This window comes from Grosmannia clavigera (genome assembly GCF_000143105.1).
Source record: "Grosmannia clavigera kw1407 unplaced genomic scaffold GCSC_113, whole genome shotgun sequence".
NCBI lineage: Eukaryota > Fungi > Ascomycota > Sordariomycetes > Ophiostomatales > Ophiostomataceae > Leptographium > Leptographium clavigerum.
Window position 1 is genome coordinate 98,373 of NW_014040831.1, and position 22,371 is coordinate 120,743.

Consider the following 22,371-nt stretch of genomic DNA (forward strand, 5'->3'; position numbering starts at 1 on the left):
CCCCAGATCCAATATCAATATCCAACAGCCAACAGCCAATATTTGACATGTGCCGAGAAATCGGCCAGCTGCGTCTGACCAATGTACCAATGCACTTTCGGGTAGGCTGTTGGACCTGAACGACAAGTAGAAAAACTCCTCCCCACCCATCGCCCCAAGAGGATAAAATACGAGTTAAATCCTGCGCTTCCGGCAAGACGCATTACGATGTCTTTCTTGGACCTCTTTCTCTTCCTGAGCAGTTGCAGCACAACTGCAGCGCGATTGCAGAAGGGTTGCAGAAACGACGCAGAGGAACAGCACAGCGACATTGGTAAGCCACCACAAGAGCTGCGAGCGACAGCTCAATTGAGCCATGTCCGGTCGCGCCTCTAGCCAGCAGAGTAGCGCTGGCAATAAGCAAAGCGACGCCGCTAGCTGAGGGGTGGGCGCCGGAGGGTCGGATGCTGTGGAAAAACACTAAAAGCCAATGAAAGAGGCTGCGGGAACACAATGGGCAGGCGGCATGCTTGACGAAAGTACTCGTGCGTATACGAGAGAGCGGGAAAAGCTGGCTCGCGTGGAAAGAGAAAATCTGGCCGCTGTACTCCGTACTGTCCTCACAAAAGCACAAGGCCAAGGGAGAAAAAACTTTGCGCTGGTGCGGGGTACTTGCTTAGAACCAAAGTCAGCTCACAGCTCGAGAGCGAACTAGACCATGCCTGTCTATATGTGACTTCTTATTGGTCGCCCGCAATCGTCAAAATGAAGCCATCATTGCCTGCCGCAGTAGACTAATAATAACGTTGTCGTCGGTGGTTAAGGCATGCGGCTCGTTTGCATTTTTCCGCCCGGCAACTTTCCGCCTATCTGTTCCGATCCGTTTCTCTGGTCTCTCTGCTCCCTCGACTGTCCGGTTCGCTCTCTGCTTCACTGCGCCTCTTTTCTTCCGTGATTTTTTTTTCTCTCCCGTCTCTGCATCCCCGGCTCAACATGCTACCCATGGCCACCCTGGCAGCCGTTTTGGCCTTGCCGGCTCTCGCGGCCGCCGCCGTCCTCCACCCTCGTGTCGACTCTGCGCCGAGTCCCTGGGTCACCGTCGATGCCTCGGGCAGTGCGGTCACCATCACGCCTACCGTCTCCAAGGGCTCGACCATCTCGGCGCCGCCCAGTCAGCTGACCCACTCTGCCACCTACGTCTTGGTCGTCTCAAGCTCCACCACCACCAAGACCGCAGCTCCGGCCGTGGCCACCGCGGCCACCTCCAGCGGCGCCGGCGCCTTTCTCACGTGCAGCAACTACCAGGGATACTTCAAGCCCTTCTGTCAGCCGGGAGACGGCAGCGAGCTGGCCCCAGGCAGTTCGTACTATGGTGAGTCTGTTCCTGTGAGGAGTCTTCTGTCTCGTGTCACAACTATTGATCAGCCCAGTCACCTGGGACACGACCTTCTTCTATACCGGCGCCACTGTCGAGATCGGTGTTCAGTACAACACTACTGGCAGCGTCTCTGACTTCGCCTCAAAGACTATCGACGCCAGCCAGGGCTTCTACGTCTGGACCATCGAGTCCTCCTTCCTGACCACCCTCGGCGCCTCTTCCGTTGATGCCACAATCTACGCTTCCTACACGGACACGTCCAACAATGCAGAGCGAGCCACCGGGCCAGCCGTGGTCATAACCTCGGCCAAGCATTCATTGTCATCCGGCCACCATGTGTCTGCGCTGGCGGTGGCTCTGCCCGTCGTGCTGGGCCTTGCCGCCATCGTGCTTCTGTGCTTCTGCGCATGGTCCTGGAGGCGCTATGGCCGGGTGCTCCCTTGCTGCGGCGGTGGCGGCCGCCGGGATGCTGCCGGCAACCAGAATACACGGACAACATCCTTCCTGCAGCAGCAGCCTCGGATGGGCGTGTCGACAGTAGTATCACATGATGCTGTCGGGGGCTCTGGGAAGGCAGAGCCCGCAGCAGCCACAGACATCCAGCTGACAGACCGTGACAGCTGGTCACCGACGCATGGCACCACAAATGTCTTCCGAGCGGAGTTGAGACGGCAAGAGGCGGAGAGCAAGCAGGGATAAACAATCATTTGATGTGGAAGGACAGCTGGGTGCTGGACAAGACCGGAGTATTTTCATGCTAGGCCTACTTTTGAGTAATGCGTCAGGTAGTGCCGACTGTGGGAGCAACTATAACGAGCTTGAGACGGTCTGGACCTCCTTTGAGAGCGATTTACGTACGAGAAACCCAGTCTGTGGTGCCGGACCTCCGCCCCTATCGGAATCTTGAAAACATGCATTGTAGGACTTGGCTAGCGGCAGGCCAGCCAACATGTGATTCGGTCTTGCCTTCGGGCAGCTGTGTCTCCGTGTCGGCAAGTCGTGCTACAACCTGGGGAACAGCGAGCGTTCTTGTGCCGCTTCTTCAAACGCGGGGCTACTGCAGAAGGTGTTCCGATTTTGTGGCCAGGGCTGCATGAAGCAACCATCCGAACGGCCCATAGAAAAAGAGAGGAGATACCGCCACATCTTCTTGGCCACTCAGGCTGAAGTACTTAGCAAGGCATCTTCACACGCAACATGCAGGTGTGGGCCGAACTCTTGATGATACATAGAACACCATAAATGCAAGCACTAATGGCGGCCTGGCTAGTGGACTAGTGGGGGGAAATAACGCTAATGGCATCCCCACAGCGGAAGAGTGCGGGGCAAGAAGCCTGAAAGAATCTGTCGGCGAAGAGGGTTTGCTGTCAGTTGGCATTGTGTGGCCGAGCCATCAGTCACCTCCCTCTTCCAACACTACTCGTGGTAGACCTTGTTGATCAGCGTGCCGATCTTCTCAATCTCGACGCGGATGTCGTCTTCGTGTTTTAGCGAGAGCTTGGGCGTGCGCATAGCTCCGATGCCGGGGCCGGTGCCCGTCATGATGATTGTGCCACGCTCCAGCGTCGTGCCCTGTGACAGGAACGCGATTGTCGTTGGGATATCGAAGATCATCTCGCTGTGCATGTCAGCGGCAGGAGGGATGACGTCAAGGCCGCGGGAACGGCCTCACCTCGTGTTGGAGTTCTGGACGACCTCACCGTTGAGAATTGCCTTGATCTTGAGCCTGTGAGGATCGACGATGGCAGATGCCGCTACCAAGACCGGCCCAATGGGAGCCGACGCGTCGAGACCTGTGCCGTCAGTGCTGCTCTGCCGTGTTCTTCTCTGCCTCGCCCGCCCTCACCCTTGGAAAAGCACCACTGGCTGTTCTTGAGCTACTGGGCCCGTGCGCTGACGTCGTTGCTCGCCGTATAGCCCAGCATGTAGTCCAGTGCCTGCTCTTTGGGAATGTCGCGGCCTGTCTTGCCGATGACCAGCGACAGCTCTGCCTCGTAGTCGCTTGTGCCGTCCTGCGCGATCTTGGGCACGACGATTCGCGCGGGGACGGGCCTGCCTGCGCCGTCCGCGGCTTGATGAAGTGTCTGGAATCGGCATGCCGGCCTCCTTGGCGTGGTCGCGGTAGTTGAGTCCCATGCAGCGGATAAGGGGCACCTGATCTTGGCGCAGTAGCGCGAGCAGTTGTTCAAAAGTGCCCGAGTCAGCCAGGGTGTCAAAAAGACGACCGCTAACAGCCCAAAGCTCACCGTTGAGATGGTCAGTGTCCTGTTTGTTACTACCCCGTCAAACACGTCGCCTTCGACGACTTGCACCGTCACCGTCTCGCCCTTCTCGAGCGCTAGGCCTAGGTCGGGCACCTTGGCAGCATCGATCTGGCCTAGGTGGACCTGACCGTCCTCCTTGGCCAAAAAACGGACGAGATGTGTCCAGCTGTAGGGCATGCGGGCCACTGGGTCGGTGCTTAATTACTGGTATGTGCTCAGACTATCGTAGTAGGCGAGGTTGCGCGTAAGTTATAAGGATTGGAGGGGGCTAGCGGCGGACTCGTTTCGGGGAACATCGATCACTCGGGTTCAATTTAGTCATGCATCATATCGGACGCCATGCAAAGGATGCAGGCCAACGGAGAGGTGAGACACCCTCGACGCGAATTAAGCTTCAGCAAACATGACAAGCTGAAAACAAGGCTGCGATGCGAGGTCAGGCTCGGCTGGATGAGAACAAGAGCCCAAGATTGTAAGGCTGGATCAGGGACTTATGATATTTGGCAGAGTTCTATTTCCACGATAGGGTCCTTATTTAATCCCAAGGGGAAAAAAACGTACAGCAGCGGGTATTCGCTGGTCGTCACCGACCCAACTACTAATCCGCCGATTACTGGTTTAACTAGGGGAGAGCGGACGGGATCCCGTGCTTTCCAGTATCTATGGCCGTACGTGAAAGAAGTCAGGCGCATGTCGATCTATAAGTCCTTTCGCTGAGCATCCGGTAATATCAAGAACCGAACGCCAAGGGCGAAAATAAAGGACTGCCGAATTTCCATCCCGTCTAACCCACGATCGGCAGCCCCAGCGTTGATGGTGACCTAACCAGGCCTGTGATATGCTGCCAAGACTGCCTGATTCCCATTGTCCATCTTTGTTATTCTTTTGTCAGCTGTTGACCCGTATGGGTAAGCAGATTCCCAAACTGGCCAAGACGGCAACTGACCAGTCGTACTGTAACGACATGCATGCACGACGTGCATATGTGGATACGTGAAGAAGGAGAGCAGGAGGGCCTGATTACAATTGCTTTGTCAAACTGCGCCGTGTATGCCAAGAAATGTGGACGATTTTACGATCAGTCTACGTCGAGTTAGAAGTTGCGCTATTGATGCGAACGAGGCCGACTTGGTGGAAGATCTGGGCGGCTCTAGCCGTACGGCCCTGGGGAAACGACGGGCCATCCTGGGAGGGACGCTGTTATCTGCTCGTACGATTGCATGCCGATCGGAGCGGCAGGAAGCAAAGCCGGGTGGAGAGATGTTGATTTCAGAATGATGCAGACGAAGCACAGGACAAGATCCACTCGAGATGGATCAACCGTGGGCCAGCCAGGATAAGCTGGTTTAGACGTCTATTGTCCACCACTGATTGCGTTCATGGCAAAGCATAAGAAGAGATCCCTCTTTTCATTCTGTCGGAAAAAGTGCCATTCAAACCATTCATATCTTGCATCTAAAACGAATCGACTGAAGATGTCTCCTCCTGGCCTCAGTAGCCTCAATGGGGACGGCATGTCCGCGGCTTCAGCATCCGCATCCGCAGCAAGTAGCAGCGGTCGTCGGGCCACATCGAAGGATTTTGTGCCATCGGTTGTTAGCGATGAAGTGCTCGAGACGGAATTCCTCATTATCGGCGCTGGTCCCGCAGGATCGTCCCTGGCTTGCTTCCTGGCATCATACGGGCTGAAAGGGATCGTGATCAGCGCGGCACCGGGCACGGCCAACACGCCGCGCGCTCATATCACCAACATGGCCGCTCAGGGTGGGTTATGGATGGCATATAGGAGACAATCGGAGTCCAGACGCCTGGCTGACAGCAGGGGAAACTGCAGAGTGTCTACGGGACATCGGTCTCGACCAGGAGACAACAAAGGCGGCGTCAAAGGGAGCATGCATGGAGCACAGTCGGTGGTGCCACAGCATGGCTGGCGAGGAGTATGCGCGTATATACTCTTGGGGCAACGATCCGCAGAGAAAGGTCAGTAGGTGAGCAGGAGGGTAGGCAGTCTGGGCTCGGGCTCGACCACGGCGACGACCGACTGACAGGCCACACGCACAGGGCGACTATGAGACGGCGAGCCCGTGCGAGCCGGTGGACTTGCCGCAGACGTTGCTGGAGCCGATACTGGTGAGGCGTGCAACCAGCAGCGGATTTTGCGTGCGCTTCGACACGGTCTTGGCGTCGTTTGAGTACGACGAGGCCGCCCAGCGCTACACGGCCACGGTGCACGACCGCGTGACGCGCCTGGCATATCGGATCCGCACACAGTATCTCTTTGGGGCCGACGGTGCGCAGAGTCAGGTGGTGCGCCAGCTGCAGCTGCCGCTTCTCCGGAAGCCAGGCCAAGGCCTCGCGGTCAACGTGCTCGTGCGAGCTGACCTGGCCCATCTCGTCGGTCCTCGTCGCGGAAACCTCCACTGGATCATGCAGCCGGACCGCGAGAGCCCAGACTTTGGCTGGACCTGCCTCACCCGTATGGTCAAGCCGTGGCACGAGTGGCTGTTCATCCTGATGCCGAGCCCCGGGGCCGATCTCGCGGCCGAGCAGCCCAGCCACGAACAGTGTCGCCAGCGGGTGCAAGATTTCATCGGCGATGACACACCCGTTGAAGTCCTTGACGTTTCGCGCTGGCACATTAACGAAATCGTGGCCGAATCGTACTCGGTCGGGGATGTGTATGCTTTTTTCGTTCCTCTTTCATTCGGCACGCCTTTGCGTCTTGTCGTAACTGCTTACTAATCCATCCATTACTCATCAGCTTCTGTCTCGGCGACGCCGTCCACCGTCACCCGCCCATGAACGGCCTCGGCTCCAACACGTGCATCCAGGACGCTTTCAACCTGGCCTGGAAGATATCATACGTGCAGCGCGGCTGGGCCGCCCCGGCGCTGTTGGCCTCGTACAGCGTTGAGCGCCAGCCCGTCGGCGCGGCCATCATCGCGCGCGCTAATCAAGGCCTACGCGACCACCAGCCCGTTTGGGAGGCCCTGGGCATGTTTCCGCCAGACATCGAGGCCCGCCGTGCCGTTCTGGACGAGCTGCGGGCCCCTACTGCCGCCGGCCGGGAGCGTCGCAAGGTCTTCCAGGCGGCCATTGAACAGACCGCCCACGAGTTTCACGGCCTCGGCATCGAGATGGGCCAGCGGTACGAAAACAGCACGGCCGTGTACACGGCCGACGAGCCGGCTCCGTATGCACTGCCGCCAGGAAGCAAGGTCGCCGAGGACCCCGTCCTTTACTATGCCCCCAGCACGTATCCCGGTGTGCGGCTGCCGCATGTCTGGCTCAACCGCGCGACTCCTGAGAAGGCCACCTCGACCATCGACCTCGCTGGCCACGGCCGCTTCGTGCTCTTCACTGGTATTGGCGGCCGTGACGCTTGGCGCACTGCTGCCGCCGCCGTCACCGCCCAGCTCGGCCCGCCTCTCGACGTCCACGCCATCGGCTTCCGCCAGGAGTGGGAGGACGTATATTTTGACTGGGAGCGTCTGCGCGGCGTCGAAGAGTCAGGCGCCGTGCTCGTGCGGCCAGACCGCTTCGTGGCCTGGCGCTGTCCAGAGGTGCTTGACAGCCCCGATGCCTGTGCACTGAAGCTGCTCCAGGTCATGCGGGCCGTGCTCGGGTTTGGCAATGCAGACAGCTGAGTGCGAGACAGGAGGCGTATATTGGTGGCGTGGTAAGCAGGAAGAATGGCCTTTCCGCTTGTAAATAGTCAGCGGTTGTAGACAGCTCGGCTTATAACAATTCCTTCCTTTCTGAGTACAAGTTCTGTAGATTGTCACTTAGGCAGCCGCCCTACTCGCGGTACAGCTTTTGTGACTCGATCCATGAAAGTACTGACGGGCTGACATATGATGCCAGCTGTCCCCAGTCACACGCCTTTGCTGCCGCCCGTGCCATCGTGCTGCTGACAACCTCCTTTCCACGATACCGATTCGAGATCAGGTCGACACGGCCCACCCAGTCCTCGGCGCCACCCAGCCCGGCCAGGGTCTGCAGCCAGTCCCATTGCTTGGCCTCGCTGCCCCACTGGTCATCCGGACGAGTCGTCACGTGCAGTCGCGATCGACGGAGAAACGGCGTCAGTGCGGCTTGCATTGGTGTCAAAGAGGGGTCATTGTCGTCGCCAGTTGTTCTGGAGGCCGTGTAGTATTTGGCATCAAAGATGCGGATGAGCGTGTCGAAGCCGACAAGAAAAACTTCTTCAGGTTTGGCTGTCTCTCCACCGATGGCGTAAAAGTCTGACGCCGCAATGGCACTGCTCTTGTCGGGAAAATAGGGCTCTGACGTGAGGCCAATGTCGATGGACGGCATTGGCATGAGATTGCCGGCTTCCCCCGCCATTCCTCTGCGGTGCATGTCCTTGGCTGCGGCCAGCATCATTGCCAGCCGCTGCTCAAAGGCCACTGGCTTGGGTGCCTTATCAGCGTTGTTGACTGACAGCAGCAGCAGCAGTCGGCATGAGCTCTGTGGCTGCTGCTGCTTCTGTATATCTTGTACTGCAGCTGCTGCCATCTGCATGTGGGCCACTGTTGGCGGATTAAAGGACGAGTCTAAAACGACAAGACGCTGTACTGACGCGCGAGGCTGCAGTGGCTGCAGCAGCTGCGACGACTGTCGCCCGTCTGCAGCTGTGCAGACTACCTGGAAGTGGGCGGCCGACTTTGCAAATGCCCCAAGCGCAGCGCGGAAGAAGGAAAGCTCTTGTGCAGCCATGGCCCGGTCGTCTTCCGTGGCTGTCTCTGTCATGGCTGGGAGGTCTTGAGCTGCTCGAGAGCCGTGCTGTGGACGAGTGATTAAAAGCGCGTGATCATTCTGTTCTGCGGGTGCATGCATCCCCTGCTTTAGTAACCCCGCTGCCTAAACTTTCGGGTCTTTCCGTTTACGCCACAATTGTCCCCTGACGGATGGCAGCAACTATCTTACAAAACTTGTGAAAGATACCGTCGTAAACAATGCTTTCGTGAAATCGACTTGCCTGTTGATGCTGTGATTAACTCTTACCTGCCGTCCGGCTCCCAACCAATACAAAATCCCTCTCCCTTGACAAAACACCGCTGCCTGCTGCTGCCTACCGGATTTCTGAGTCCCTTAGGAAGTTTGAGATGCTACCCGACCGTTCCGGGATGCCAGGAAGCCGGTCGGGAGACTGGGCCATGAGCCGCTCGAAGAGATAGTCGTCCCCGGCCATCGCGTCGTCCTTGACTGCCCGCAACGCCCGCGCCTTCACCAGGGCAAGCTCATCTAGCGCCATGTCTGCCGGCGGCGCGTTCTCGTCGAGCGCGTAGATCTTGATGCCCCGGATATGCGTGTCCTTGCCGTTCTGGTGATTTTCCTTAACCTTCACCTGCACGATCCAACAGCAGAGCGATTGACCGTCGTTGCCGCCTCCGGCCCCGCTGAGGTCGACTTCCTGCCATCCCACCGGGCTGGTCATCGACAGCGTCGCAAACTCGATCAGATCGTGGTGGCCTGTTCCCGCCGATAGCATCACCACCGTCGGCGTGTACGACTCGTCCTGGTTGTAATCTACGTAGAATCGAATCGCCCGAATCTCCACCCGTCGCAGGAAATGTATCGTCAGCAGGTGTGGCTGCGGGCCGTCCGATCTGCCAACGTGTCAATCACAGCTTTACCCTCTCTGTCGATCTGCTGCGCAGAAACTTACTGCCAGTACTTGTTCAGGTCGTCGATGAGGAGCTCATCCACGCCGTTCCCCGGCTTGTGGCTGCTCACGCTGAAATGCGCCAGGTTGTTGATCTCCTTCAGGCCCAAGAGCATTGGGTCGAACGAGATCATCGGCTCGTCATTAGGCATGTCCTGCTGCGACCCAAACTCAAAGTCGCCGTCTTGCTCGTCCAGCAGGTCCTCGTCCGCTATCTCTCCGTAGTGCCCCGTCAGGCCGTCGCTGTCGGTCGCGTCGCCGTTGTCCACACCGCTGAGGCTCGTCTCGTCCACACCGCTGTCATCGTCTTCCGGCTCGTCCTGCGCCCATACCTCTTCCCGCATGTGACGTTGGAATACGGCGTTGCCACGGGGGCGAGAGCCCGTGTCTTCGCCTGGAGCTGCTGTCTCCATGTCTGCACGGCCAAATCTGATTCTCCGACCTTAAGGGCAGTCAGCCGGAGGTCTTGAGCAACCTCAATTATATGTACGTTCCAGCATTATGTGGGATGCTCTAATAAAAAGGGCCCTACCTAGAATATCGTCCTCATCCTCGTCGTCAGACGCTTCTATCGCAGGTATTCGGTGGTCAAGCTGGTCACGATTGTACTCCAAGGCATAGCTGTCATCTCGCCTAGACAGTCTTCTCAGCCCTCGGAGACGATTGTTGGGCTCCATAACGCCGTTCGCTGGTTGGCCCGTCTGCAGTGCACTCCAAGATGCTGCAGCTTGTTCCTCGACACTGAGGGGTAGCGGCACACGTGATCTCGACGCATTTTCGCGTTTAATTTTAGGCAGCCACAGCGCGTCGCGACTCGCCTAGACTGCTGAAAGCGCCGGTTTGATGAGAGCTACTAGCTCACCTCGCCAATCGTCACCGAAACCTCGAAAGCATTGCATCCGGTCGGCAGAAATGCCGGGAAACTCTGGTAATCAACCACCAAGTACTTTTAGAACAATGGGCTTGCTACTAACAGCTGTTGCCAGACCCAAATACTATCCGCATCCTCGTCTCGACAGACAACCATGTCGGGTTCGAGGAGAGGGATCCCATCCGAAAGGATGACAGCTGGAAGACTTTTGACGAAATCATGAACCTCGCTAGGACTGAGGACGTACGTTCCCCCACCACCTGTGTCGCTCGGTGCAATCTGACAAGTCCTAGGTGGATATGGTTCTGCTAGGCGGTGATCTCTTCCACGACAACAAGCCCTCCCGGAAGTCCATGTACCAGGTCATGCGAAGCCTTCGACAGAATTGCCTGGGCATGAAGCCGTGCGAGCTCGAATTTCTCAGCGACGCTGCCGAGATTTTCGAAGGCGCCTTTGGCCACGTGAACTACGAAGATCCCGACATCAATATAGCTATACCTGTGTTCTCTATCCATGGGAACCATGACGACCCCAGCGGCGACGGTCATTACTGCTCCCTGGATCTTCTCCAGGTTGCCGGTCTCGTCAACTACTTTGGGCGGGTCCCGGAAGCAGACAATATCAAAGTCAAGCCATTGCTGCTCCAGAAGGGTGGGACGAAGCTGGCTCTCTTTGGCATGGGCAACGTTCGGGACGAGCGCATGTTTCGTACCTTTCGGGATCACAAAGTGTCCTTCTACCGCCCCAATCAGCAGGCCGACAATTTCTTCAACCTTATGGTCGTCCACCAAAACCACCATGCCCACACGGCCACCAGCTACCTTCCGGAAAACTTCCTCCCGGATTGGCTTGATCTTGTGATGTGGGGCCACGAGCACGAATGTCTCATAGATCCCACGAAGAACCCTGAAACGGGATTCCATGTCATGCAGCCTGGCTCGTCTGTTGCTACGTCGCTAATTCCTGGAGAAGCAGTGACAAAGCACGTTGCCATTCTGACAATAACTGGGAAAGAGTTTGCTGTACAAAAGATACCACTAAAGACAGTGCGTCCCTTTGTAACTCGCGAACTCATCTTGGCCAACGAGAAAAAGTTCAAGGATCTGGCAAAAAAGAAAGATAATCGTGCAGAATTGACAAGGCGCTTGATGGCTGTTGTTGAGGAGATGATCGAGGAAGCAAATGCCGAGTATTTCGCTCTTCACGATAGGGATGAGACAGAAGAGGATCCACCGCTGCCATTGATCCGGCTGAAGATCGAGTATACCGCTCCCGAGGGTGGCAACTTTGACTGCGAGAACCCTCAGCGATTTTCAAATCGCTTTGCTGGCAAGGTCGCTAATGTCAACGATGTTGTCTACTTCCACAGAAAGAAGACAGGAGTATCTGGTACGGATAACGCCGTGATGGCCACATATCTCTGCCCGAATGCTTATGTTGTTTGTTAGGACGAAACAAGACTGATCTCACACTTCCCGAGATAAACGGCGCTGAGGAAGGAGCTGATTTCAATGCAATCAAAGTTGAAGCGCTTGTTCAGGAATACCTAGCGGCGCAGTCGCTTAAAATCCTTCCTCAGGGCGAATTTGGCGACGCAGTGAACCAATTTGTCAACAAGGACGACAAGCATGCCATGGACACGTTCGTCAGCGGATCTCTCGCCAACCAGCTTAGAGACCTGCTGGCATTGGGTGCCGAGGACGACGATCTTGACGGAGCCATGCAGAAAATACGAGACGAGCGGGAACGGCAGTTCCAGGCCGGCCTAGTAAAAAATGGACCTAAGCGGCAATACAAGCCGAGGCCTGACGATTGGGACTCTGACATGGAAGGCCACTGGGAAAACAATACCGACGCACTTATCTCAAGTGCTGCCAGTGTACCACAATCGGCAGCTTCGCGGCAAGGTGGTAATACCGGAGCGCAACCTAGCACAAATCAGAACGACGAAGATTCGTCTATGGACGATTTCGACAGCGTACAACCTGTAGCCAAGTCGACGGCAGCTAGGAGAACCGCTGCCACGCGGACCACCAAGGCTGTAGCACCACGGCAACCGGCGGCAGCGAAGAGAACATCTGCTCCAAAACGAGCTGCTGGCAGGAAGAAGGGGCCATTTGAAGATTCAGACGATTCAAACGAAGACGAAGTTACAATAGAAGATGAGGCACAGGACAATGAACAGTCGCAGACAGCACGTCGTTCTCGTGCTGCGCCAGCTCGGCCGGCAGGCCGCATGCGCCAAACAACCCTGCAGCTCTCCCAACCAGCACCGAGACAGCAGCGGCCGTCGCGGAAGACGACACAACAGACGCAGCAGTCGCTGGAGCTGAGCGATGATGAAATATCCGACGACGATGACTTTGAGCCGGCACCGACTACAAGGGTTCGGAAGAGATAGCGTCAAAGTATTAGTAATACATTTGCCTTACTAAGTGAGAAAGATCACGTGTGCCTGATATTCCGTACAAAATAGCCTGTGGCGCAGATTACCAGCAAAGCGCCACGCTGTATCGCCGGCCAACCTACGTTGATCTTGAGGCGCGGCGTTCGTGGACGTCCATGAGCACGGCTGACCATCGAATTTCATCGAAAAACACGACAGAAGCAAGAGAAATTAAAGTGCGCCTTCGAATGATGTTATTGCTGGGCCTGTGCGACAAATAGCCTAACCAAACTGTTGCGCTGCCGCGAATCGCGACTGTTTCTCGCCCCGCCCATCTGATATCCCCCTTGTTCTGGACGTCGGACTGCTGCAGGACACCATGGGGGTGATCCGCAAAAAGACGGCCGTCCGCGGTGGTGAGGGTGGAGTGAAGTACGTATGCGATGTTTGCAGTGCGGATATCACATCGACCGTGAGTTCCATCCAATCCCTCATATTCTTGGTTGCCAGCTGCATTTTATTGCGCTACCGGAGCTCTCTGACTTGGACACGGGGTCGCGCACAGGCTGTCTATCCGTGGTGCGGAAGTCTATGACAGGAGCCGGAAGCTTAAGCAAACTCCCTAGCAGATACACGTGCATTGAAGGCGAAGACTGACTGTGGCCTGTTGATAGGTCCGCATACGTTGCGCCCATCCATCTTGTAACGAATACGATCTCTGCGTGCTCTGCTTTTCGAACGGATCGTCCAGCAATGCGCACCAACCGGCGACACATCCGTACCGGGTGATCGAGCAGAACTCGTTTCCTATATTCGACAAGGAATGGGGTGCTGACGAGGAGCTTCTGCTAATCGAGGGTGCCGAGATTTACGGGCTCGGCTCGTGGGCAGATATTGCAGACCACATTGGAGGCTACCGGCACAAGGACGAAGTGCGAGACCACTATCTTCAGGCATACGTCGAGTCGTCAAAATTTCCGCTTCCGGAACGATGCAGTCCGCAGGACATGCAACTGGCCAATGAAGTGCCTAGGGAAGAATTTCAAGCCAGGAAGAAGCGGCGGATTGAAGAGAGACGGGAAGCAGCTAAGAACACACCAGCTCTGCAACCAAAGACGAAGCCAACGGCGTCAGTGCCATCATGCCACGAGATACAAGGGTACATGCCGGGACGGCTGGAGTTTGAGACGGAATACGCCAACGAAGCGGAAGAGGCCGTGCAGTTGATGCAATTCGACCCCGGCGACGGCATTAATTCAAGGACGGGCGAGCTGGAACCGGAAATGGACCTGAAGCTGACAGTCATGAGGATCTATAATTGCCGGCTTACGCAGCGGGTGGAGCGCAAGAAGGTTATCTTCGAGCACAACTTGCTGGACTATCGAGAGAACAACAAGCTGGAGAAAAAGCGGACGAAGGATGAGCGCGAGCTGGTAAACAAGGCGAAGCCGTTTGCGCGAATGATGAATCATGACGACTTCAAAAAGTTCAGCGAGGGTCTCACGTACGAGCTGTTTCTGCGACAGGCCATTTCGCAGTTGCAAGAGTGGCGCAGTGTGCGGATCGGCGATCTCGAGAGCGGGCTCAAGTACGAGCTCGAGAAGACGCAGCGGCTGCAGAAGGCGATACCGCTGGGCAGCATGGACCGCGAGCGGCTGGCGACAGCGCAGCGGAATAAGCAGCCGCCAGCACCAGAGCCGCCAAGCGGAGCGGCGCGACTGCTGGCGCCCGATCTCAAGGGCCTGGGTGCGGACCTCGAAGGCGGCGCGGCGGCGATGGCGGCAGCAGCTGTCAACGACGATGCCGTGGCCAACGGAGACGTCAAGCCAGTAATCAATGGAAATGGATACGCTGATGCGGCCTCTGTTACTTCCAACGGCATCGGGACGCCGAACGGCTTCGGCAACGGCACGGGATCGGGCAGTCTTGCCAACGGATCCAGCTTCATTAATGGCAGCGGCATTGGCGTCAAGAAGGAGAAGATCGTGCCACAACCGATCGCGGGCGTGCAGCCGTTGACGCTGACGCAGGACAATGCGGCAGACTTGCAGCTGCTGACACCAGAAGAGGTGGAGCTGTGCCAGGTGACGCGGATTCAGCCCAAGCCGTACCTGATGATTAAGGAGCAGATCCTTAAGGAGGCGCTCAAGGGCAACGGCATGTTGCGTAAGAAGCAAGCCAAAGAGATTTGCAAGCTGGACTCCCAAAAGGGGTCACGCATCTTTGAATTCTTTGTCAATTCTGGATGGATTGGGAAGGCGTAGTGTGCGGTAAGGTCTGTGTGCGGGTTTGTTGTCGATTCTCATGTTCGTTCTTTGTCGGGATTTTGAATTTTTTTGCGGGAAGGACTGTGATACCGTATGGCTTCGCGTGTTACTGTTCGATGGAAAGCCGGTGCACGGAATAGGACGGCGTTTGGTTATTCGGCGCAAGCGACAAGTAATGCTTTCAAATATAATTATCAAATATCCGCGAAAGGAAGACGTAAAACTGACAGAAAGCTGCTTCCGCTTTAGATGTCTTAATGCAGGTTACTGGGGTTGACAATGACAAGTTGTATCTGAAGCGTTTGGCAAGGCGGGTTTGACCTGAAGAGGGCGTGTTTCCCTAAATGTTTGTTTAAAGAAGAGATCAGGCATGTCGCATGTCGGGCGGCTGGACGACCATGTCGCGCCCAAAATGCATAAGTGTGTGTTGTCGATTCGGAGAGAGACGCGATCACAGGATATGTGACGTATGAACAAAGAGACACTTGTTTGACTCAGAAAAGGAACTGACCTCTACAGCACCACAACATTACTGAAGCTGGCTATAAAACATATCGCACCGACAGGTGCCAGCCAATTCGATGCCTGAGGAGCCATGGGAGCAGCATTTACGAAGGACGCTGTCACGGTTGTTATGGAGCTCAAACGATTGACCGAAAATTCGTGCCCACGTGTTTTTTCCCAGCACACAGTCGTGTACGAAAAGCTAATTTCTTTAAGGAAGCACATTATCTGACCCAGTTTCGTGTCTAGGCTTGAAAAAGACGTAAGAGAAAGCGAGCGAAGGACGCTGAAGGTACTTGAGCAACGAAAAACTTTCCAGTAATAGCTGTTCCCTGCTTCCAGATTTTGATCATTTGCGTCTAGAAAATTCTTCCAACAAAGAGTATAGCAAGGAGCCCCATGAAGCCGGCCTCGCAGCCATGTCATTGAAACCCGTCAGCCCAATCACCCCACCACAGACAATGATGCCGCTGGAACATCCAGAACGAGTGCTGCAAGCGAGCCCGAACTTGCACAGCCAATACGTATTTCTGCGCAGGGCCATACTGTATTTGTCCGTCTGCTGCCGGAAAACAACGCACACGTCGACAGCAGAGAAAGAAACAGAATTACGCCTCTGATGTTGCAGCAAAACCACGCCTGGGTGGTAAAATTGCTTCTTGAAGCAAGCACTACGTTCGATGCAAAAGAATCCATAGAACATCAGCGCTTTCAAAGTCAACGAAAGACGGACACCTCAATATAGTCGCACTCCTGCTGACGACCGGCGCAGACGTCGAGAGCAGATACTTAGACGGACAAACAGCGCTTAAATATGCATCTTTTTGGCCATACGGCCATTGTTATGGAATTACATCAAGCCAAGGTCAAATTGTCCGAATTACGGGCTACAAACTTGGCAGCACTCAAGGGCCATTTCGAAGTTATATACTACTTATATGAAGAAGACGTTACCGTTGTAGAGGATAGGGGCGACAGACCGCTGGACCTTGCATGTTCCGGTCCAGAGAAGAGCCGGTAGTTTTCATTGAAAAAGGCGCAGGGATAGATTGACGAAAGGATATAACTTGGAATGAAAAGTATGCAATTCTATATATGGCGCCTTTGTTGTTGTTTCGCTCCATCTCTGGGCTACAAAGTAGCATACGAAGATCCAGACACATAGCTGCTTACTCTGCAACAAAAAGATACGAGATCGGTGAGAGCCTAGGCTGGCTTGGAATGTCTAGGCGCAGCTGAACTGAGCTGGAGGACATTGGAGCTCAGAATAAGGGAAGTGGACGGGAAATCAAAGATGGTTGTAACAACGGCCGGCCTTCCATCAAAGGCTGTTTTTGTTGAGACCCGTCTATACTCCTTTCTTTCTCTTTTCACAGCACTAGAGTATATTTTGTCTGATAATAAAGGTAAGAATCGCGGCTAATCACCCGTTGGTACCACTGGCAACGGCCGATGAGCACCGAATTCACTTTCAAAGTGGTGATGCTGCGGGGCCGAGAAAGAAGGACCATCGGCTTCAGCCAGAGCGAGATTGCCGTGCTCTACGACGTCCGCTACGACAGCCGACCGGTCTTTTCCCGGCACATGCGTCCATTCCGCCTCGACGACTGCGACGCCCGCTTCACGGCCGTGGCCGGGGTCAAACAAAACACACCGGCGTACTGATGATGCTCAGGGCGGCACAAAAAACAATAGAAACTCCGATACGGGGAATCGAACCCCGAGCTAGTCGGTGAGAGCGACTGATGTTAGCCATTACACCATATCGGAATAGATGCTTAGTCATTACGGATGGGAACCCGGAAGTAGTTAATGAACTGCACAAATCACCGTCTCAACACGGTGCTTCGGACTGTGTCAAACAGTAGACTAATAACGACTCGTATTCACATGCTGAGTAAAGGCAGCCGCGGAAGGACCGACCGAGGAGCCAGGCAGAAACGGCGAAGTTTCGTGCACTTGTGCAACGTCCTGAGCATTAAGCATCACATCCCCTTGCATTTTTGCCCTAGCCTCATGTCCTCTCGCTCGCCTCCCATGGCTCAGAACGCAACCGAATACGCGCTCGTGCTTCCGTCATGGGACCAGCTCAACTTTTCGCGCAACTGCACGGCCTTTGGCCAGTGGCTGTACTCTTTCATCACGGCCAATTCGTGGGACAAGCAGGCAACGTTTGGTGGCAGCGTCACGCTGTCACTCGAGATGTTCGATGCCGCTGTACCGCCGGACTGGTCCTATCTGCAAAACGCCAGCGACGCCCAGACGGCCACGCCCGACGGTCGTGCCGCCGCTGCCACTATTTACTATGGCCGCGTGCTGCAATGGTTCAGCGCCAACCTATTCTGGTCCTACAACAGTACCACGGCCTCCTGGGACAGCAGCCCCAGCTTCAGCGAGAATGTTATCTGGCAGCCGGCTGTAGCCTGTCCCGAGCATTTCTGCAAGGCTGTCGCCTTCACCGGCAACTCTGACCTTTCCGGCATCGGTGTCCTCATCTCCTACCTGACCGAGGCCACCCTCGTCACGGCCTACCTGATCTGCTTCACGCTCTCGCGAGCCCATCGCGCTACCCGGCCACATCGCCGTCGCCACAGGCACAGTCGCAGGCACAGTCACAGGCACAAGCGTTCAGTGGCCCGTGCCGCTGCCCGCCGCCTCTTTGACGCCGTGCGCGGCAGCCTGACCGGCTTTCTTACCAACGCCATGCTCTTTTCCTCGGCCATCCTCACAGCCGCCGTTGTCATGGCTGCCAAGCAGGCCGGCGACAACCGCAGCCGCCAGATCGGCTCCCAGACCATCCCCACTGGCAGCGCCCTCTACAATCCCGTGCTTGCCCTCTTAGTCGGCCTCTTTTCCGTCTTCCCCGTCGCCATCCTGAACCTTTTGCTGCCAGAGCACGACGGCGATGACGACCACGAGACCAGCAGACCCAACACAAAGACGGACTTCCTGCCACTGCTCCATCGCCTTCGACACCAAGCCGCCACCGCTTCCTTCACCCACACCCTGGCCTCGTTCTCCCGCAGCATCGCCGGTCATCCCTCTGGGAGTCGCACTAGCCTCCGCCGCGTCGTGCTCGGCATCCTCTGGGGCCTCGCCATCGCCATGGTCATCGTCTCCCCCCATAGCGAACTCGACTATACCTACCGTGGTGTCTCTTCACCCGCCGACGCCGACGATGACAACACCTTTTCCGACGTGCTCTACGTCTGCGACGCCCGCGGCGGCCTCACCTACTGGCACATCCTCGATGCCCTACCCTTCCTTGTTGTCGGCGTGCCCCTGCTGTGGCTCGGGCTGACCTCCGTCCTGTACAGCCGGGCCCGTCAGTCGCCGCTGCACTCACCTTCCGCAGCATCTCCCCTGCCACCCCTCTGGACCTTCGCCTCCGCCTGGCTCTGCTGCGTGATCATGTGGGTCATCCTCATCTCCTTTGTCAATCTCCGTGGCGTCATCGTCAAGACCGCTGGCAGCATGGACACAGATGACGAGTGGGCCTTTGGCCAGGTCCTCGCTATCGCCACCTGGGCTCCCGTTGTTGCTGATGTCATCTATCTCTTCGTCTTCGGCCTCGAGGCTGGCCTCGCCGGCACCCTTCCCAATGACTACACCGTCCGTCGCATCGCCACTACCGCCGTCAGCCAGCACGTCCTTTCAGCCCCCCAATCCCTATACAGGAAACAACAGCAGCTAGATGTGTCTTTGGCATCGGCGTCATCTTCACCGTACAACCAGTCAGGCGCCAAAATTGTCTCTGCACAACAGACCTCTGCAGAGAGAGCTATTTCATCGACGTCCGCCAGCCCACAGAGCCAGTCTGCACAAAAGGATCCTGAAAAGGGCCGCTAGAACGCAATTGCGGTGCAAATCAGCCAATCACATGGTTACGGGCTTCGGTATCAAATGCCAAATACAGACAGCCGAAATGCTCTTAGGCCACACACGTGACTTGAAAGTTGCGAGTCGTTGCGATCGTCATCCACCAACCAATGCGGAGCGTTGAGGATTTCCGGCTCCACCAGCGAGCTAGAGCGGATATATGTCCCTGCAATTGCGCCTCCACGTGCGTCTCTGCTTCTCATCCTTCATTCCAGGCATCTCATTCCAGCCAGCGTAGTCAGCACAAGCACAATAGTCACCATGCAGCGCCAGACTATCCAGACCAAAAACGCTCCAGCAACGGGCACGCATTTGTCACAAGCGACCATCCATAATGGTGTCGTCTACTGCTCCGGTGCCCTGCCTATTGACCCTGTCACCAACGAGCTGGTTGGGGGCACCATTGGTGACCGGACGGTGAGCTGTCTTTACTTCTCTATGGTTTTCACTCACAAGTCCCGCTGACTTTCTCCTCAGATCCGCTGCCTCAAGAACCTTGAGGCTATTCTAATCGCAGCCGGCTCCAGCCTGGACAAGGTCCTGAAGGTCAACATCTTTGTCACCAATATCAAGGATGTTCCCGCAGTGAATGAGGCCTACACCTCACTATTCTCGGAACCGCGACCGGTATGCCACCCTGCTGTCGACACTAGCCGTGCACACACATGCCGACATACTGACACCACCATCACCAGGCCCGTGCATGCGTTGAGGTCAGCGGCCTGGCCAAGGGCACTGACGTGGAGATCGAGTGCATTGGATTCATTGGAGAGATTAGCAAGCTGTAAATTCGGCCCTGTTTTTCGCCTAGATGAATACATTGTATCCAAGGACCAACAAAGGCCCAAATTATCCTGCCCTTTGTCTGTCCTGCTTGGTGTGTGTTAGAAAAGTAGATTTGCGTTCTAAATACATGTAGACTGATCTTCGTTCCCCCGTAAACGGGTACTCACCCAGGACACCGCGAGATGGTGCCAGTCAATCGTCCCAGATTGACCCCAAATGGCCGACCCTCCACGGCCAAATCCGCTTCATAGGACCAAAAAAAAAGTACAGCAGAAGCGAAAACAAAACAACAAAAACCGCTCGCTCCTTCTAGTCTTGTGGCTCGTAATTATTCCAAGGGTCCATTTCCACAGCTACCCTGCCCTCAACCTCCCCATCTCCGTCTCCTCCGTCCTCCATGTCGCCGCCTCCTCCGACCCCTACGCCACCTCTTCCTCCCCGGGCAGGTCTCCTCGCAGCAGCACCTACCACTGCCTGCCAGACATCAGCCACCACCGCCCGCCAGACGTCATCCACTACCCCCACCACCGTCACCACGGTCTCCGACAACCGCACGACGCCCTGAAGCGGCCACATCAGGACCGTCTTCACCCAGCGCGCCGAGCTCCCGAGCCACTCGGTCACCGGGTGCCAGTGACTCTCCAGCCCCTGACGGGGCTCTGGTCCTACGATCCAGGCCAGACCGGCCCGGACTTTCTCTGGCTCAACGCACAGAGAAACCAAGGCAATTAGTAATGCGGCACAGCCAAGAGCAAAGGGGATATGGGAGCCGATTAACAAAACCGCCATATTTTCCGTTGCCTCTGTCGTTACCGTTGCCGTTGCCGTTGACCTTGCCGTTGCCGTTGCCGTTGCCACTGCCATGGCTGTCGCCATGATAGTGGTTGTCGCTGTCGTCGTCGCCATCTCTATCGTCGTTGCCTACCTGGTCTACGGCGATGGGAAAGGGGGAGAGAAAAGAAGAAAGGAAGGGGAATCGGAAATGAGATAAATGGGAATCGAGCGGAGCAATGAAAGGCGGAAATGCGATGAAAAAGCTTCGTTCTTTCTTCCTGCAATGTTTTGGAAAAAGCTCTTTATGCTAATACATTCATCTACAATTATCAAAGAAGGGACGGCTCATATTGTCGAATACGGAAGGAACGCGTTGTTCGCACTCGGCCCTTTATTGCACCGCGATGTAATGAAAAGTTTTATTAGGGCCCTGGCGCAATCAGTCTTGTTTTTCAAATCTATTGTCGTGCCGACCTGGCCTAAAACAAAGTCGACATCCTATTCAGGTTGAGGAGAAGACAGATCGTTCAGATACAACTAGTAAAGGTGAACTTTGCTTGTGCTACTATCTATTATTGTGTGTATATGTTTTGTGGGATTCCCTAAATATGTACATTATGTGTATTTGCTAATTATGCTGGTCATGTTTTATTACAACCAAGTTTCGGTCTTCTTCAGAGACTTGCCTATTGCTAAACAAATACAAATGAAGTTCGTTGTTCGCAGTGAATGCATTTTCTTTCTTATTTCACATCACAATCCAAATTGACTATGCTGGAGATTATACATTTGTAGAAGCTAATCGGCTAGGTTTTCCTGATTTCTTTCGCATATTCACCGTACATCACGGCCTTATTTCTCCTTGCACTAGGATGCGTTTCTGCAACAGCTTTGCCGACTTGACCGATGACTTTCTCGAGGATGTAAAGAAATTTAATTCGTGAAAATTTTGGCAAGGCAAGGACTACATCGGTTGCAGATCGGTATGCGTCCGCCAGAGCTTTTGAATCGACGAGCTCTCTTACATTTGGACCTATTGAAAAGGCATATTGTATGTAGCTGGCCATGATACGGCCATTGACAAATGTGCGTGCAGTACACGGCCCCTCTTTATTTAATAGTGCAGCAATGCGAGCTGCCTCTATAGAACCTGTCGTAATCTGTCGTGATGTTGCAGCCGGCAAATTGTTTTCGATGTCGACAACGACCATGGCAGCAGCTGTGATAGCGTCACCCATTTTTTCTGCCGCCTCTGTCGCGGCCGGGGAGGTATTGTCTTGTGGATCTGCAAGGGAGGCGGCAATTTCGATGGCCGTGTGGATAAGTTCTCTGATGGCAGAAGGATTAGTCTGGCCAGCAATGACTTCATGCTCTGAGGCGCCACAAAACATGGACGTCTCGACCACTAAAAGTTGTTCCCGATCATTCAGCATGTTGAGGGCTTCTTCGTATGGAGGCGGATCGTCTCGGGGACTAATGCCGCTTTGTGAGTCGGCCATATTGATTGATGTATAGATACTGCTGATACTGAGGCCGTGTGGGTGATTTGTTTGACTCTGGCCATTTTTACGACCTACTAGTCTATCGAGGGCTATTCGAATTTCGCGGTATTTAC

The 22,371-nt window shown here is 55.4% G+C and overlaps 9 protein-coding genes across 9 annotated transcripts; 6 read left to right on the forward strand and 3 right to left on the reverse strand.

The window, feature by feature from the left end:
* Nucleotides 1–972: 972 nt before the first annotated feature.
* On the forward strand, nucleotides 973–2,056 carry CMQ_3762 (uncharacterized protein; the record flags this gene model as incomplete). Its single annotated transcript, XM_014319700.1, has 2 exons — nucleotides 973–1,351; nucleotides 1,410–2,056. 2 exons carry the CDS (start codon nucleotides 973–975, stop codon nucleotides 2,054–2,056), a joined length of 1,026 nt encoding a protein of 341 aa, XP_014175175.1.
* Nucleotides 2,057–2,773: 717 nt separating this feature from the next.
* CMQ_4198 (fumarylacetoacetate hydrolase family protein) lies at nucleotides 2,774–3,798 on the reverse strand (the record flags this gene model as incomplete). Its single annotated transcript, XM_014320136.1, has 3 exons — nucleotides 2,774–2,975; nucleotides 3,030–3,164; nucleotides 3,239–3,798. The coding sequence occupies 3 exons, from the start codon at nucleotides 3,796–3,798 to the stop codon at nucleotides 2,774–2,776; spliced, it is 897 nt and encodes a 298-aa protein (XP_014175611.1).
* Nucleotides 3,799–5,096: 1,298 nt separating this feature from the next.
* CMQ_3549 (benzoate monooxygenase) lies at nucleotides 5,097–7,268 on the forward strand (the record flags this gene model as incomplete). The annotated part of the gene is made up of 4 exons (XM_014319487.1): nucleotides 5,097–5,385; nucleotides 5,456–5,601; nucleotides 5,683–6,299; nucleotides 6,383–7,268. 4 exons carry the CDS (start codon nucleotides 5,097–5,099, stop codon nucleotides 7,266–7,268), a joined length of 1,938 nt encoding a protein of 645 aa, XP_014174962.1.
* A 1,427-nt stretch (nucleotides 7,269–8,695) lies between these two features.
* CMQ_3372 (anaphase promoting complex subunit 10) lies at nucleotides 8,696–9,966 on the reverse strand (the record flags this gene model as incomplete). The annotated part of the gene is made up of 3 exons (XM_014319310.1): nucleotides 8,696–9,233; nucleotides 9,293–9,731; nucleotides 9,822–9,966. The coding sequence occupies 3 exons, from the start codon at nucleotides 9,964–9,966 to the stop codon at nucleotides 8,696–8,698; spliced, it is 1,122 nt and encodes a 373-aa protein (XP_014174785.1).
* A 235-nt stretch (nucleotides 9,967–10,201) lies between these two features.
* On the forward strand, nucleotides 10,202–14,810 carry CMQ_3625 (meiotic recombination protein mre11; the record flags this gene model as incomplete). Its single annotated transcript, XM_014319563.1, has 6 exons — nucleotides 10,202–10,217; nucleotides 10,276–10,403; nucleotides 10,454–11,549; nucleotides 11,609–12,546; nucleotides 12,920–12,978; nucleotides 13,298–14,810. The coding sequence occupies 6 exons, from the start codon at nucleotides 10,202–10,204 to the stop codon at nucleotides 14,808–14,810; spliced, it is 3,750 nt and encodes a 1,249-aa protein (XP_014175038.1).
* Nucleotides 14,811–16,769: 1,959 nt separating this feature from the next.
* Nucleotides 16,770–19,166, forward strand: CMQ_4103 (uncharacterized protein; the record flags this gene model as incomplete). The annotated part of the gene is made up of 2 exons (XM_014320041.1): nucleotides 16,770–16,975; nucleotides 17,330–19,166. 2 exons carry the CDS (start codon nucleotides 16,770–16,772, stop codon nucleotides 19,164–19,166), a joined length of 2,043 nt encoding a protein of 680 aa, XP_014175516.1.
* Nucleotides 19,167–19,457: 291 nt separating this feature from the next.
* CMQ_3299 (L-psp endoribonuclease family protein) lies at nucleotides 19,458–19,984 on the forward strand (the record flags this gene model as incomplete). Its single annotated transcript, XM_014319237.1, has 3 exons — nucleotides 19,458–19,613; nucleotides 19,674–19,823; nucleotides 19,892–19,984. The coding sequence occupies 3 exons, from the start codon at nucleotides 19,458–19,460 to the stop codon at nucleotides 19,982–19,984; spliced, it is 399 nt and encodes a 132-aa protein (XP_014174712.1).
* A 214-nt stretch (nucleotides 19,985–20,198) lies between these two features.
* Nucleotides 20,199–20,714, forward strand: CMQ_3948 (uncharacterized protein; the record flags this gene model as incomplete). The annotated part of the gene is made up of 1 exon (XM_014319886.1): nucleotides 20,199–20,714. The coding sequence occupies one exon, from the start codon at nucleotides 20,199–20,201 to the stop codon at nucleotides 20,712–20,714; it is 516 nt and encodes a 171-aa protein (XP_014175361.1).
* An 894-nt stretch (nucleotides 20,715–21,608) lies between these two features.
* On the reverse strand, nucleotides 21,609–22,255 carry CMQ_3759 (uncharacterized protein; the record flags this gene model as incomplete). Its single annotated transcript, XM_014319697.1, has 2 exons — nucleotides 21,609–21,623; nucleotides 21,782–22,255. The coding sequence occupies 2 exons, from the start codon at nucleotides 22,253–22,255 to the stop codon at nucleotides 21,609–21,611; spliced, it is 489 nt and encodes a 162-aa protein (XP_014175172.1).
* Nucleotides 22,256–22,371: the final 116 nt, after the last annotated feature.